Consider the following 14,356-nt stretch of genomic DNA (forward strand, 5'->3'; position numbering starts at 1 on the left):
AAAAAGAATTTGTGATTTTATCTGTTATTTTGTATGCTTTTAAACATTTACGTAGAGATAAATATTCACCTACAGGAGTCATTAATACATAAGATATTCGTATTTAAAAGCTAAGTTGTATTTACGTATATAGTACAAAAAATCGTCCTTAGTTCAACTCTGATTTCTTTAAATCCTGTTAGCATCCATATGGAACAAGACGTTTTCAGAATTTCGCCAAGGCAGGAGGCAACGTGCACAATCGGGATACACATTATCAAAACATTGCAGTGTGCGCAAAATTTAAAATCTACATTATGCAATGAGTAAGTATATATGTATACATATTTATTATACGCTTACTTGTATTCGCGAGGCGATCCTATTTTAAATAAACCACACGCACGTGGGATTTCCAGTCATTGGCCTTTGTACATGGATAGTTTTTAATTTGTACAGAGTGTTTCCGTTCAGTAATTTATTTGGTTAATTAATTTCCCAGTATTACTTTCATCAAAAACTATATAATATACAGTAAGTTAGGGCATAATTATTATAGTATTATAGACTGTATAAAAATAACGAAGAAGGAAGTTGCTCAAGTACCTACTATAAAAACTGAACAAAGTTAAAGCAGGTGGATCAGGAAGAAGTGTGAACAGCGGTTGGAGAAATAATAACAATCCACAAGGAAACTAAGTTCCTGTAGCTGGCTGTATACCATGTATCACAAAAAATTTAAGTAAAAATCCTTTACAAAAGGTATATAAAATAAAAAACCCAAACGGGCTATGTCATGAAGACAAAACGTTTTCGGAAACCATGTTCCATCATCAGTGTCTAGGTGTACATGTTTTGAGCCACTAAATATCAGGGTAAAAACCCGTTAAAATTTTTCTGTTACAATTTGGTTTACATTATGTGGTATTATATTTTAATATGTTAGAGTTACCAGTGGATATGATAACATGTTAGCAATGTTATAGGGATATTGTAATAGAAATATTGTCTGGTCTTTGCAAAGAATATATAAGCTAAAAACGAGGGTCAAATGATATATTATTTTTTATAAACTGTATCAGCACTGTTTCGCCAGAGATAAGATTTGTATTGAAGGATGATGGGAACAATTTAGCAAGAAAGTAGAACATTATTTAAGAAAATTTAATTAGCAATACAATATGATAATGACAATATGGCAATGCTAGCTTTGTTGATCTGAATTCGGACTTATTAAGAATAATTCTACTAGAAAAACTCTAGGTTTGGCAACAAGTAATGCCAAGATGACAGGGGAATTAAAATTGTTAGGGCAAATTCAACTCCGAAATAATAATCACCCAATACGAAAAATAGAAAGTAGAAGTCCATGAAAGACTTACAAGGAAAAACCAAAGAAAGCATGGTTTTGAGACCATTCGACAAGACTTGTTGGTGAAGGGCGTAATATGGTGGGACCAAGAAAGATATGGAGAAATATAATTAAACAAACAGACTATTCATAGGAATTAATGAGGGTTAAATCAAAAATGGAAACAAGGATAACCCCGTAAAATTCTATTCGATGTATTGTGTGGGTGCATTTTCTTTTGAGATCGAAGTAAATAATATTTAAGTCGCTAAAGAAAAACTCACCATTCATTAGCAGCATATATAAGTTAAATGAATACGACCTAACTAAGCCTTTTTAGATTCATAAAAACTCTCCTACTATTTGTGATGGATTAAGAAACGTGACCTTAAAGTCACAAACAAAGGGACCGACTACTTTGATCACTTTGTTTCCTATGATGTGAATATACTCCTTTATTCGGAATTAGCATCATTTATTAGTATAGTCATAAATCAAATTTTAGAGGAACATCCAAACTACGTCACTTTATACAGTGATGGATCAAAAAACACCGCTGGTACAGGTTGCGCTTTCGTAACACCTAAACGTATACAGAAAAAATATAAGTTAACAAAAACACATCTATTTTCACAGCTGAGGCAATAGCAATTCTAAAAGCACTAGAATATGTTCATCAGGAAGAGGATCAGAATGCTATAATCTTTTCCGATTCACTCTCCATTCTTAAAATTTTAAAATCAAATTCAAACACAACCAATGACATTATTTTTAGCCTCCAAGCAATACTTAAACATTTACAAGATCAAAATATATATATATATATATATATATATATATATATATATATATATATAGGGTCAAAGCACACGCAGGAATAACAAACAATGAAATTGCAGATCAAATTTCCAAAGAAAGCATAGTAATGGGGAACAAATAAATTACGAATTAACCACAGATGAACAAATACTCATAGCAAAACAAAAAATGACGAAGAAATGGTCCTATTTATGGGAAGAGTACAGCTTTACAAATCCAACACGTTACACCAGACTTGAAACCAAATTAAGGAGAAAACCTTGGTACAATGTGTACGATTACAGTTGAAAAATGTGCTTAAAAAAGCACATTTATTTAAAATAAAAATACTGAAAGTGATCTTTGTGAAGCCTGTAAAATCGGTGACCTGGACATCTTTTTTGATTGTTTAAAATATGGAGGTCAATCTAATGAGCTTTTCAGCAAACTTTTAAAATTAAACATTGAAAGCCCATATAATATACTGCATCTTCTTGCTTTAGACAGAAAAGAAATTTATGATTGTTTGCTGTCTTTCGTCAGAACAACGAATATACAAATATAACCACCTTTGCTGATACCTGATTTCTTTCCTTAATGTATGTAATCTATCTGTCCGAGGCCTACCTTTTATCGTTTATAAAAATGCCCTGATCGGCCCCTGGGTCCCTGTGTAGATCCCAAGAGTGCAATCCCTGTGTAATCCTTGTATTGTATGTTTTTAAAAAGTTGTGTCTGGCTGTGTGGGTATTTACCGTAAAGCCAATAACAAACAAAAAAGTAAAATATTGGGTATTTTGGCGAAGGAGCCGTGATCAATACCTTTCTCATTTTACAGATTTACAACAAAGTACCTGTAACAAATTTTTGCACACAAGGAAAATATTGTACCGGCCCGTTGTATATTTTTTGTTTTAAAATACCTTACAAATTTATTGCAAACTTATCAAAGGTAAGAACTCGCAAAAATGAGTTTTAGTTAAATTACGTAAATAATAACCATTTTATAAATTTAAAGGGAAACATTAATTGCTAAGTAATAATCGAATAAAAAAAAGTGACGATAGGGATGGTATCAATTGCACTTGATATTTGATTTCCTCAAAAGGTAAATGTATTAGCAGGAATTATTGGGCCTAAAATTATCGGCCCAACTTTCGTTAAATAAAATTTGAAAAAGACTTTACACTTGTCGTACGGTCGGTTTATCCTCCACAGTATCTGGAGTTACTGGATGGTTACCAGCCGTCGCTCGAGAAAAGGAACGAAGACTCTTCGGTTCCATCTTCTTATTATTTGAGAAATTAGTATAGTTCTGATTTACACTAACGAGAGGTTTAGGCTCTGCTATCAATGCAAAAAAGGGGATGCTACCGACCTCAGGAATTACAGGCCCATAAGTCTACTTTCACATATTTATAAACTATTTACAAAAATAATTACGAAACGACTAGAAAATAAATTGGAATTTTATCAGCCCATAGAACAGGCGGGTTTTAGAAAAGGCTATGGAACAAACGATCACCTACTGGTAATAAAAAATCTTATAGAAAAATGCACTGAATATAATAAACCACTAGCTTTAATATTTGTCGACTATGAAAAGGCATTCGACACCGTAAATCAACAAAAAATGTTGGAAGCCTTGACAGAATGCCGAATTGACTATCGGTATATAAATATAATTAAATATATATACCAAAACGCAACAGCCAGTGTTAGAGTGGGTGATCGTCAAACCCAGAAATTCCCGATACAACGTGGAGTACGCCAGGGGGACACCATATCGCCGAAACTGTTCACTACGCTTTTGGAATATATATGTAAAAGGGCAAAACTGACCGACAAGGGCATAAACATAAACGGAGAAAAGCTTAGCCATCTAAGGTTTGCAGATGATATTGTACTAATAGCTGATAGGATAGATGAGGCCAAAGAACTTTTAAATCAGCTCTACCTTTCCTCGCTAGAAGGGGGATTGAAAATAAATATATCTAAAACCCAGATGATGACAAATCTTGTAGTCAGCGAAGATATATGCGTAGGAACAAGATCCATAGACCAGGTAATGGCCTATAAATACCTAGGTCATGAGATTCGCATAGGAAAAGATAACCAAACCGTTGAGCTTCTCCGTCGTATAAGACTGACTTGGGCAGCCTTCGGCAAGCTGAGCCATATTTTCAAATCGTCTGATATACCAATATGCCTTAAAAGAAAAACGTTTAATCAGTGTGTTTTGCCAGTGTTAACTTACGGTGCCGAAACGTTGACCATGACAAGGAGAACAGTTCAAAAGATCCGTGTGTGTCAAAGGGCGATGGAGCGTGCTATGTTGGGCGTTTCACTACGAGACAAGATCCCAAATCGCCAGCTACGACAAAGAACAGGAGTGGCTGATGCAGTAGAGAGAGTAGCAACACTGAAATGGAACTGGGCAGGTCACGTGGCTCGAATGACAGGTAATAGATGGACAAAGCGGATACTGGAATGGAGACCAAGAGATGATGCCTACCAAAGCAGAGGTCGTCCACCAACACGTTGGACTGACGATCTAAAACGTTGTCATAGGAATTGGATGCAAGAGGCACAAGATCGAAATAGATGGAAAATTATGAGGGAGATCTATGTCCAGCAGTGGATAAGCGAAGATTGAATGATGATCAATGCGAAATTTCTTACATTCAAATACATATCTTACGTAACCAAGGTTTAAGTCCAAGTTCGTCATAAGCTAAACAGAACACACCCCATAAATTAATTTGAAATTCCCAACTAAAACTATTAGCTCCCGCGCCAAAACCAAGCATCCTATTGGAAAAATATGCTTTCGCGGGAAATTTTCGTCAATTGCCGCAGTTTGGATCATTATGAGTGGTAAAACGCCTCCCCCAACTCCCGAAAGACGACGAGTTATCTAGCCCGTTCGGTTACTTTCCAAAATTCCCTTCCTTCACTTGTTTTTGTGGAGGTAAAAGCAACGAGTCGTTTTGTTGTTTGTCGTGCATTCTGAAAATATAAGTACCGGCATATTAGATATTTTTGCATATATCTTTTGTAATTGTTATATTTTAAACATTTTATCATCTCTCTTATTTTTTTAAATCATTTTATTATCATTTTTATTTTAAATCATTTCATTCCCTTTCGAATGTTTCTTTTAAATCATTTCATCACCATTTTTATCTTTATCTAAAGCAATTTGGATTATGGATGGTTCTTTAAAAAGGAATTCTAAGAGTTCCAGTCCCAGTACAGGATAAGGGCATAAAATGAGTAATATAAAGTTATTTATAACCTCTAAAAATACATACGCAGTGCAACACGTGGTTGGACAATTTTTTTGTTTCCTTGCTGAACGTTGAAGTAAACATGACTAATAAGTTTGCTTGCTGTATGGATTCCTCCAGCGGGCTAAGCTTTCGTTTTTGGGGACGGCCCTAAGTATTTCTTGCCATGTAAACTTCTCCAGCGGCCTACACTTTTATTTTTGGGTTTGGCATCAAAATTTCTTGCCGTTCTAAAGCGGCGGAGTGCGTCTTTTTAGTTTAGACAATGATTAATATGGACAAAAGTTTGTTTAATGTTTTTTATCTTATATGATTTATAAAAGTGGATTTTAAAATATAGTTGTATGACTACGTTAGGTGTATATAGTAAATATATTATTGCCATATCTATTTATATTTGTAAATATGTTTTTAATGTTATAAGAAATAAGATGAGCTCATTTTACTCTATCTAATTCTAGTCTATCTCTAGCTAATTTAGATTTAATAAGTATATTTTAATTAAGGGTGAATATTAACTACTTTTTTAATTAGCTAAAAATCTAAAGAAATCGGTTTGTTTTTTTATTATAAGTATCGTCTCTTTCAAATACACTTGTAGTAATTTCTAATTGCCTGAAGACATTCTCCAGAATGATTATAAATAAGATATACCAATTTGTTAACTTTTTTGTTACCTAAAGAATAAAATATAATAAATTCGCTTCTCTGTGTGGTAGTACATATACTTTTGTATTATTAATTAGGGTTCCCAATTGATCCTTTAAAAATTCGGGTGGTTCCCAAGACTTATCTCTCCTATCTTAAAATTCCGTTGTTTTGAAAATCGCCAAATTTTTAGCAACCGAATTTGTGTAAAAAAGTTAAATTAAACAAAACTTCTTGCAGTATTAAACATGTTAAAAAGTATATAGATATTCGTTGTTAACGTTAGTTCTTGTGGAATTATACTTTTCCAGAGAATTTCTAACAAAACACGGCAATTTGATTATTTCTCAACATCGGGTGCATAGGGCAGACACGAATTGAGGACCAAAATGAAATTTTAAGTAAGGGTTTACTTTTATACCTGAAAAAATCGCACGAATTGAGAACCAAGACTTCAAGAAGGTATAAAATATTATTAAAAGTACGAATCCCATTAATCGTACATATTTATTGCCTATTTAAGAAACAATATTTTAAACATAAAAGCGTTACATATATTTACATTTAATATTTATAAAAATAAAAGAGGTACACATATTTAGATTTAATATTTATACTTTCGCATCGGAATTACAGGTTGGTAAACGCGGTTGGATTTGACGTCTCTTGTAATACATATTATTTCTTAAGTAGGTAATGTCTTTTCTTGTCAAATAATTCATAGCATCACTGTTTTCCCTTATTCCTAACCTAACCTAACCTAGCGTAAACAATTTTGCGTTACATTTATTTACCGTACATGTCCAAAACTTTTAAGCACTTTTTTTCACGATACTTATAATCATCCAACACAAGTAACGAGTTTCCCTTTTTGACTTAAGATCATTTTAATTTCACTCATTTTGACTACCTTTCAAGACAGCTCAAAATAAACTAAATCTAAAATAATATTTTATTATTACATATTTCCTTACTCATTAAAATCTCGTTCGGTCCGTAATTCGGTGCACTTATTTTGGCTGTTCAGGTAGCGGTCCTCAATTCGAGAACACCGGGTGCATAGTTTGACAAATCCTAGTATAAATTCCCAATATTCTAACCCATCGCATTTACGTATATTAACATCTTTTTAACATCTTTCTTAAGTACACTCATTACGGCCAACGTAACCATTAAACTGAAAACAGTCATAAAAACGTCTAGAAATGAGGATGTTGGCTTAAGTTAATTTCCTCGTATTTCCATTTCGGACGATCCTTCTAAAAATTTGCATAAGCCGAGATAATATTGCCTTTACTCCATATAATGGCCCCATAAAAATATTTCGAGGTAAACTATTAAAATAAGCAATAAAGTTCGTATTGTTGTTGTTTGAGAAATAAACACGAACAGTTTAGGACGAACCTATAAAAATATATTTACAAATAACTCTAATTTGATAACAAAAATTACGAATTTTCAGGTTTTATAGTCGTAGAGCAATAGCAATAGTTTGTGATTGTGTTTAATAAACTAGTTAAATCCTTTTCGGCTGAAGTAAGATTTTAAGTAGTACTAGTCATTAACGGACCATTCTTCTTCTTTAGGTGCCGTCCTCTTAGCGAAGGTTGGCGATGACCTCTGCAAAGTCTTCCCTATTTTGGGCTTTCCTTATTAAACTTTGAAAGTCTAATCCTGTCCAATCTTTGATGTTGCGCAGCCAGGTCATTCGTCGTCTACCCGGGCCGCGTCTGCCTTCTATTTTCCCTTCTATAATAAGCTGAAGGAAGAAGGAAGAAGAAGAATACCTGTCGTGTCTAAATATGTGTCCAAGATAAGACGTTTTACGCTTCTTGATAATTTCTGTGAGTTCACGTTCTCTATTCATACGCCTTAAAACTTCTTCATTTCTAACGCGGTCGGTCCATGGAATTTTCAGCATACGACGAAATACCCGCATCTCAAAGCTCTCTAAGACAAATGAAGATTACGGGTAGTGAGTAACTGTCGCATCTTTAAGAAGGTGTTTCTTGCCTGTTCTATTCTACATTTAACCTCTTGTTCTTGGTCTAAGGTTTCATGTATCAAACAGCCTAGATACCTACTTAAACTAGATTAAACTAGGACTAGATTAAACTTAAACTAGGACCATTAAGATTTTTAATCCATCAATAGGCATAATGGGAAAACGAATTTACGAATTAAAAAAAAGTTGTTCTAGGACAATGTATGAACAACACAGCCATTTTTTTTTTAATTATTATTTATTTATTTATTAATATTAAAACTTTAAACTCCGGTAATAAACTTCAACCCTTCAACTTACAAATAATCATTGCAGTTAAAAAAACCTAAAATCTGGGAAGGGGTGAGTGCAAATCAGCTAACATTCAAAAGTGAAAATAGAGGAAAAAATTTATTTCAAAAATCCTTTATATAGTATATATTCCAAAAATGCCCTTTCGTAAAGAAGCATTTTTAATCACGAACTTAATATCCCTTTAATGGATGTTTCTTATCCTTTCAAATTTTAAAACAATTCAAAATTTGATATACAAAATATTTATTTACTTTTCTAATTTATAGCAAAATCCTTTTTTTAAACCCAATTTAAAAAAAAAAAAAAAAAAAAAAGTGGTTCCGCCCGGGATCGAACCGGGGACCTTCTGCGTGTAAAGCAGACGTGATAACCGCTACACTACGGAACCAACTGATTAGTACATCATTTCGCCCGTATTTTTACAGTAAATGTATGTGAAATTTTTAGAATATTTTTTTCTTCCCAACGTCTCAAACGTGTGAACTTAGTATCAAAGAATATAGACGCTTAAGCGTCTATATTCTTTGTTCGTATAATCAGTCATTTTTTTTCCTAGACAAAAACATTGCTTCATACAAACTTCTCCGTAAATTCCTATAGTTTGTAGCCCCTTGAAGTTGCTTATTTTTATTTCTTTTTGCCTTCTTTTTCAATGGTATTCAAAGAAAATATTTTGCATTTAATTTTAAAAATAATAATTTTGATAAAATTTTCATTTATCTGTTTACTTTGATTTGTTTTTATTTTAAATGCGTTTCTGTATAGCATTTTTGCAACTTAAAGTCAATTTTACAATATTTGACAAAATATACATATACAAAATGGAATATAAATAAACACGCAGGCTTTTTTAAACTGTAAGGATCCAAAATTTTTCGACATACTAAATTCTCCAATTAAAAATGTGACATAGAATAACTTTAAGTACCTATTAACAGTTATTATATGGCCCAGTTTTAATCGGCCAATTTGCCTTCTTAGTTCGATAGCTAAATTGTACGAACAGCTTGTAAAAGGCCGCCTTGAGCGAGAGCTAGAAGAAAAGCATGCGCTGAGCGAACGCCAATATGGTTTTAGGACCAAAAGGTCCACCATAGATGCGGTCACAGAAGTAACGTCTTTAGTTACGCAGGATACAAAGAGATGGGCGGCTCTCATCCTGCTTGACGTCAAGAATGCCTTTAATACGGCATCATGGGAAAAAATCATGTCCAGGCTGAGAGAATTGGGCGTTAGTGAGTACCTGGTCAACGCAATTCACAGATACTTTACTGACAGGTCCATAAGAGAAAAAGATACCAGCATCAGTTTGTCGTAAGGTGTTCCGCAGGGTTCAGTACTAGGTCCCATCCTGTGGAATGTCCTGTACGACGGGGTGTTGAGGCTGCAGATGCCAAGGGACTTTTGTGGCTTCTGCCGATGATCTCGCACTGGTTGCGAAGGCGAGCCAGAAAACGGACATGGCTAATGCGGCTAACACAGCCCTGCATCGCATTAGTAGGTGGATCAGAGAGAACGATCTACAGCTAGCGCCTCAGAAAACTGAGGTGTTAGTTCTCAAAGTGAGCCGGGAAAAATCCTCTCTTCGCTTTATAGTGGATGGTGTGGAGGTTGCACCGGTTAAATCGATTAAGTATCTTTGAGTCTGGTTGTAGGAAGGACTAAGGTTCGGAATACACATCCAAAAGACGGTAGAGAAGGCGAACCGAAATTTGGAGGCGTTGATACGGCTGATGCCAAACATTGGAGGCCCAGGTAGCACCAAAAGAAAGGTGCTAAATGGAGTTTTCCAGTCGGTGGTAACCTACGCTGCTCCCGCGTGGTGTAGCGTACTGAACACTGCGAAATACGCTAAGCTGATGGAGACTTCGCAAAGGCGAATGCTGGGTATGTAGCGCATATAGGACAGTTTCAAATGAGGCTCTATATGTCATTGGAGCGGTGATACGCATCTTTTTGTTGTGCAAAGAGCGAGCGAGGGTGTATGCGAGGAGGATAAATGTAAATATAGATGAGAATGAGAGAGAAAGAACGATAGTAGAGTGGCAGCGAGAATGGGCGAATAATAGCGGAAAGGCAAGGTGGACGAAGGAGTTTATTACCAATCTGAGACCGTGGTGGGAATGTAACTTCAGGAAACTAGACTACTTCCTGACGCAGTTTCTGACTGGACATGGTAGTTTTGGCACCTTCACAAATAGAATATACAAATCTACCTCGGAGACTGTACTGTTTGTGGGGTACCGGACGCTCCCGCCCACATTTTTAACTGCCAGAGATGGGCAAATGAGAGGGGAGATTTCGAGAGGCGAATGGGTTTCGGGCTGGATGAAAGAAACATTATTAACATAATGTTGAGAGGATAAAAATAATGGAGAGAAATATACTGTCTGATTTCTGGGGTGATGAAGAAAAAGGAGCAGGAGGACAAAAAGGAGGATAAAAAATGGCAAAAATCGCGCCACGTTAATTTATTTAACACCTTTAATTAATTAAGTTAATTTATTTAAAACGAATTTTAAATTTTGTTGATAGAACACTTGAATCAAAAGATTTTGAATTTTTACCGTCGAGCTGTTACAAATTTTATGGAACATTGATTTCGCGCGTAACTAACATTCAAAATCGACGGTCACTTCAAGCGTTGTTTGTGAGAGAACGATTCATTATACACAAAAAGTGCTTTAGAATTATCTTAGCTACATTTTAGAATTTAAAATATTTTTTTTCTACAGCGTACGGATTCTTGGTAAATCGATTTTTTTGCGTTTTTACCCCCATTCGAGGGGGGTTTATGGGGAAGCCCGGAGGTAAAAGTGGTAAACATTTTTGCATCTTTTTTGGGGTCCTAAAATTTTATAGGTTGAGTGGCATTTTCGTCTCTGACGACTGGAGTAATGAGACAATTTTAAAAACGTGTTTAAGTCTTTGTTCGTCGTTTTAAAAAGGTTCACTAAAATAAATAGTTTGGGACATTTTTCACATCTGGTCCCAGTGAAGATAACACAGAACGAAATATTGCGTTGGCAGTGTTGCCACGTCCTTATAATGTATGTATATGTTATATGCTTCAAATACAAAGAGATAAAGCTTTTAAAATGTACATTTTTCTTATATTACTTTATGGATTCCGCAATTTTATACCTTATATAAGTAAAACATTAATGAATTAATATTTGTTTCGTTTGATATTAATTGCAATTAATTATTAGAAATTTTTTTTGGCAATTGTCCTTTGATAAGTTAGCGGATACATTTCGCAATAGACTCAGAACCCTCAAACCACCAGTTTCCAAATTGCAACAGATATCTTTTTACCTTTATTATTTATACTGACCTTTTACTATTTACTTTTAAAAACTGTTTTAAAACTATTTACTTTTTCTTTTTTTGGTAATTGTTAAGTATTAGTTTTTAAATATCTTATTGCTTTTGATTAAGTATGTTTCATTTGAAATGTAAATTTCAACACTGCCAAACACGAATATTTCATTCTGCCAAACCCATTTGAGGCTATCTTCATTGGGACCAAATGTGTAAAACGTCCATAGTTTGTTCTGAGATTACCTCCTTATTGGCGTTCTAGACATAGATGACGTGATGACGACACTAGATTAAAAATTTTAATTTTTTTAAACTAAAACAAAAAAAGCTTGCCCCGGGTGAGGATCGAACTCACGACCTTAAGATTATGAGACTTACGCGCTGCCTACTGCGCTACCGAGGCAATTGTTATTTGGGTTATATACATAGGATAAGTCCAGTATATTTGAAAATTTTTTAAAATATTACCCTCCTACACAAACCATCTGAAGAAATAAATTGAAATAACAATACTCCAAATAAGAATTATGATGTAAATTATAAATAATTTTACCTTCAGTTTCTCCAAAAATTTGTGTTTCCGTTTTTGGCGCTCTGGAACAAGAACTTTCTCGTTTTCCATTTTCCACAAATAATAATTGAACTCAATAACAAAAAGAAGCGGACCAAAAATTGATCACTTTTGGAATTACATTAAATTTAACAAAAAATTTAAAAATAACTTAGCTCACTATTCACTGCACTTCCAGTTAGTTTAAACAGGTGTATCTGTAACATCTTATTTTGTTACCTGGCAGCACTTAGAAAACTCACGAAAAACTCTATTTTGCCGAAATCCCAATGTACATTTATTTTCATTTTCGAGGTCGGCCACTATAAACAAATACAAAGGTCCCGGGCCCCTCCGCGATGTTATTCGCTATTATAAAAATATTTGAATAGGTGGCGACATCTTACAGATGATTGCCACAGTTTTTTATATTAAATTTTATAAACGATTCAAAAACCGTGTAGAAATCGCGGTAACGGTTTAAAGTCAAATTGAAGTGTTAGTTGCATATATAAAGGTTTTGTATTTGTATCCCAAAGTACGTGCCTTTGTCTGAGTGTCTGACGGTATACCGACAATAATATAAGGCTGACAGGACATTCCTTGTAGTAGAGAATCTTGGTCTGTACAGAAAAATATTAGCTGGTGGCGGGTAATAGGTCATTCCTTTTTTGTCGTTTATTTACTATTACAATTTAGTTATGACCAATAAACAATTTTAATCTATCCTAAATTAATATAGTTACTTAAAATCAACTGTTTTCCCTATGGTGTCCTCTTAATCTAACGTAATAAATAACACCATGCATATGCACAAGCACTATGCTCTGCTTTTTCGCTGTCACTTAAACTAATTCGAAGAGCATTGTCCTCTTCAGTTTTCAAATTAGCCCTGTGTTGTCAAAGAGCTGGATTGCTTTAATATTCACGTGGCTATAGAGTTATTTTTTACCGTCTTACATTGAATTAATGCTTGCAGCCACAGTTTCCATACATAGGTCCTTATGGAGATAGCTGTTACTCACGTACTAAGAAGAATTCACAACTTTTCTCAGTACTTTGTTCTTAAATTTCTGGATCATTTCTATATTACTTTTCTTGACACACCCCCAGAGTTGGCTACCATCAGTCCAATTAGGTCGTAGCAGTTGTTTATAAAGTAAAACTTTATTGTTTATAGACAGAGAGGAGTTTCTTTCTAACATCTAATTTTCAGTATATGGTTCATTAGACTGATATTGCGATGATCGCTACATTGTTTAGCGTTAATTTTTTTCGGTATCATTACAAATGTAAAAACAAGATCTACCTGTAAAACTAAATGTTTTAAAAGATAGAAAGAGATAGAACGTGGCCTTACTTAAGGACCAACAAGTGGCAGAGAGGTTAGAAAATGAGATTAACGCAAGATTAGAGGACGACTTAATGTCTGATACATTGGAAGAAGAATGGAGTAAAATCGAAACATCAATTACAGAAGCAGCTAATGTTTGCTTAGGCAATACAGGAGCGAAGAGAGAAGAAGACTGGTTCGACGAGGAATATAAAAGAGCACGAATGCTAAGAAATAAGGCAAAGTTGGAAAAAGACAATAATAGAACCCAAGAAACAATTACAGAACATGAGACGAAAAGGAAAGAAGCTAAAAGAATCTGCAGGCAAAAAAGAGAGAATATTTGGAAGGAAAATTAAAAACAATAGAGGAGCATTACATTAGCCAAGAAATAAAATTTTTTTATCAAGAAGTAAAGAGAGACAGACAAACAAATAAAACGCAAAAAATTTTTTGTAGGAAAGATGATGCATTGGTCCAATCAGAGGATAATGATGAGGAGTATGTAGAGGAACCAACAAAACAGGAAATAAAGGAAACAATAAAATGGCTTAAAACGGTAAAATCGCAGGAGAGAATGGAATCCCGGCGGAAATTTTAAAAGAAGGAAGGGTCACACTGCAAAGAAATCTATGTAAGTTGATACTGAGAGTGTGAAGAGAGGAGAAAATGCCAAATGGATGGAGTAATGCCGTAATTTGCCCAATACATAAGAAAGGTGACAGACCCTTTGTTCTGAATGGCATAGTAGGTGAATACCAAAGAAGGTTTAGAGCAGGAAGAT

At 34.3% G+C, this 14,356-nt stretch overlaps 1 protein-coding gene and 2 non-coding genes across 5 annotated transcripts in view; all 3 read right to left on the bottom strand.

Moving 5' to 3' along the window:
- Sarm (sterile alpha and armadillo motif) overlaps positions 1-14,356 on the bottom strand; it is a 368,252-nt gene that overhangs the window by 306,446 nt on the left and 47,450 nt on the right. The window contains exon 1 of one of the 3 annotated variants that reach the window (XM_072523936.1): positions 12,243-12,536. The exons of 1 other annotated variant lie outside the window; for it this stretch is intronic. In XM_072523936.1, coding sequence (XP_072380037.1) covers positions 12,243-12,311 — 69 coding nt within the window. In that variant the 5' untranslated portion in view covers positions 12,312-12,536. Of the gene's footprint in view, positions 1-12,242; positions 12,539-14,356 lie in introns of those variants that run through there. One more of the 3 variants, XM_072523941.1, reaches the window with a different exon arrangement.
- TRNAV-UAC (transfer RNA valine (anticodon UAC)) lies at positions 8,681-8,753 on the bottom strand. The gene has a single exon. It is a non-coding gene; the product is annotated as a tRNA-Val (tRNA).
- On the bottom strand, positions 12,020-12,092 carry TRNAM-CAU (transfer RNA methionine (anticodon CAU)). Its single transcript has one exon. It is a non-coding gene; the product is annotated as a tRNA-Met (tRNA).

The sequence above is a fragment of the Diabrotica undecimpunctata genome, chromosome 2 (genome assembly GCF_040954645.1).
Source record: "Diabrotica undecimpunctata isolate CICGRU chromosome 2, icDiaUnde3, whole genome shotgun sequence".
NCBI lineage: Eukaryota > Metazoa > Arthropoda > Insecta > Coleoptera > Chrysomelidae > Diabrotica > Diabrotica undecimpunctata.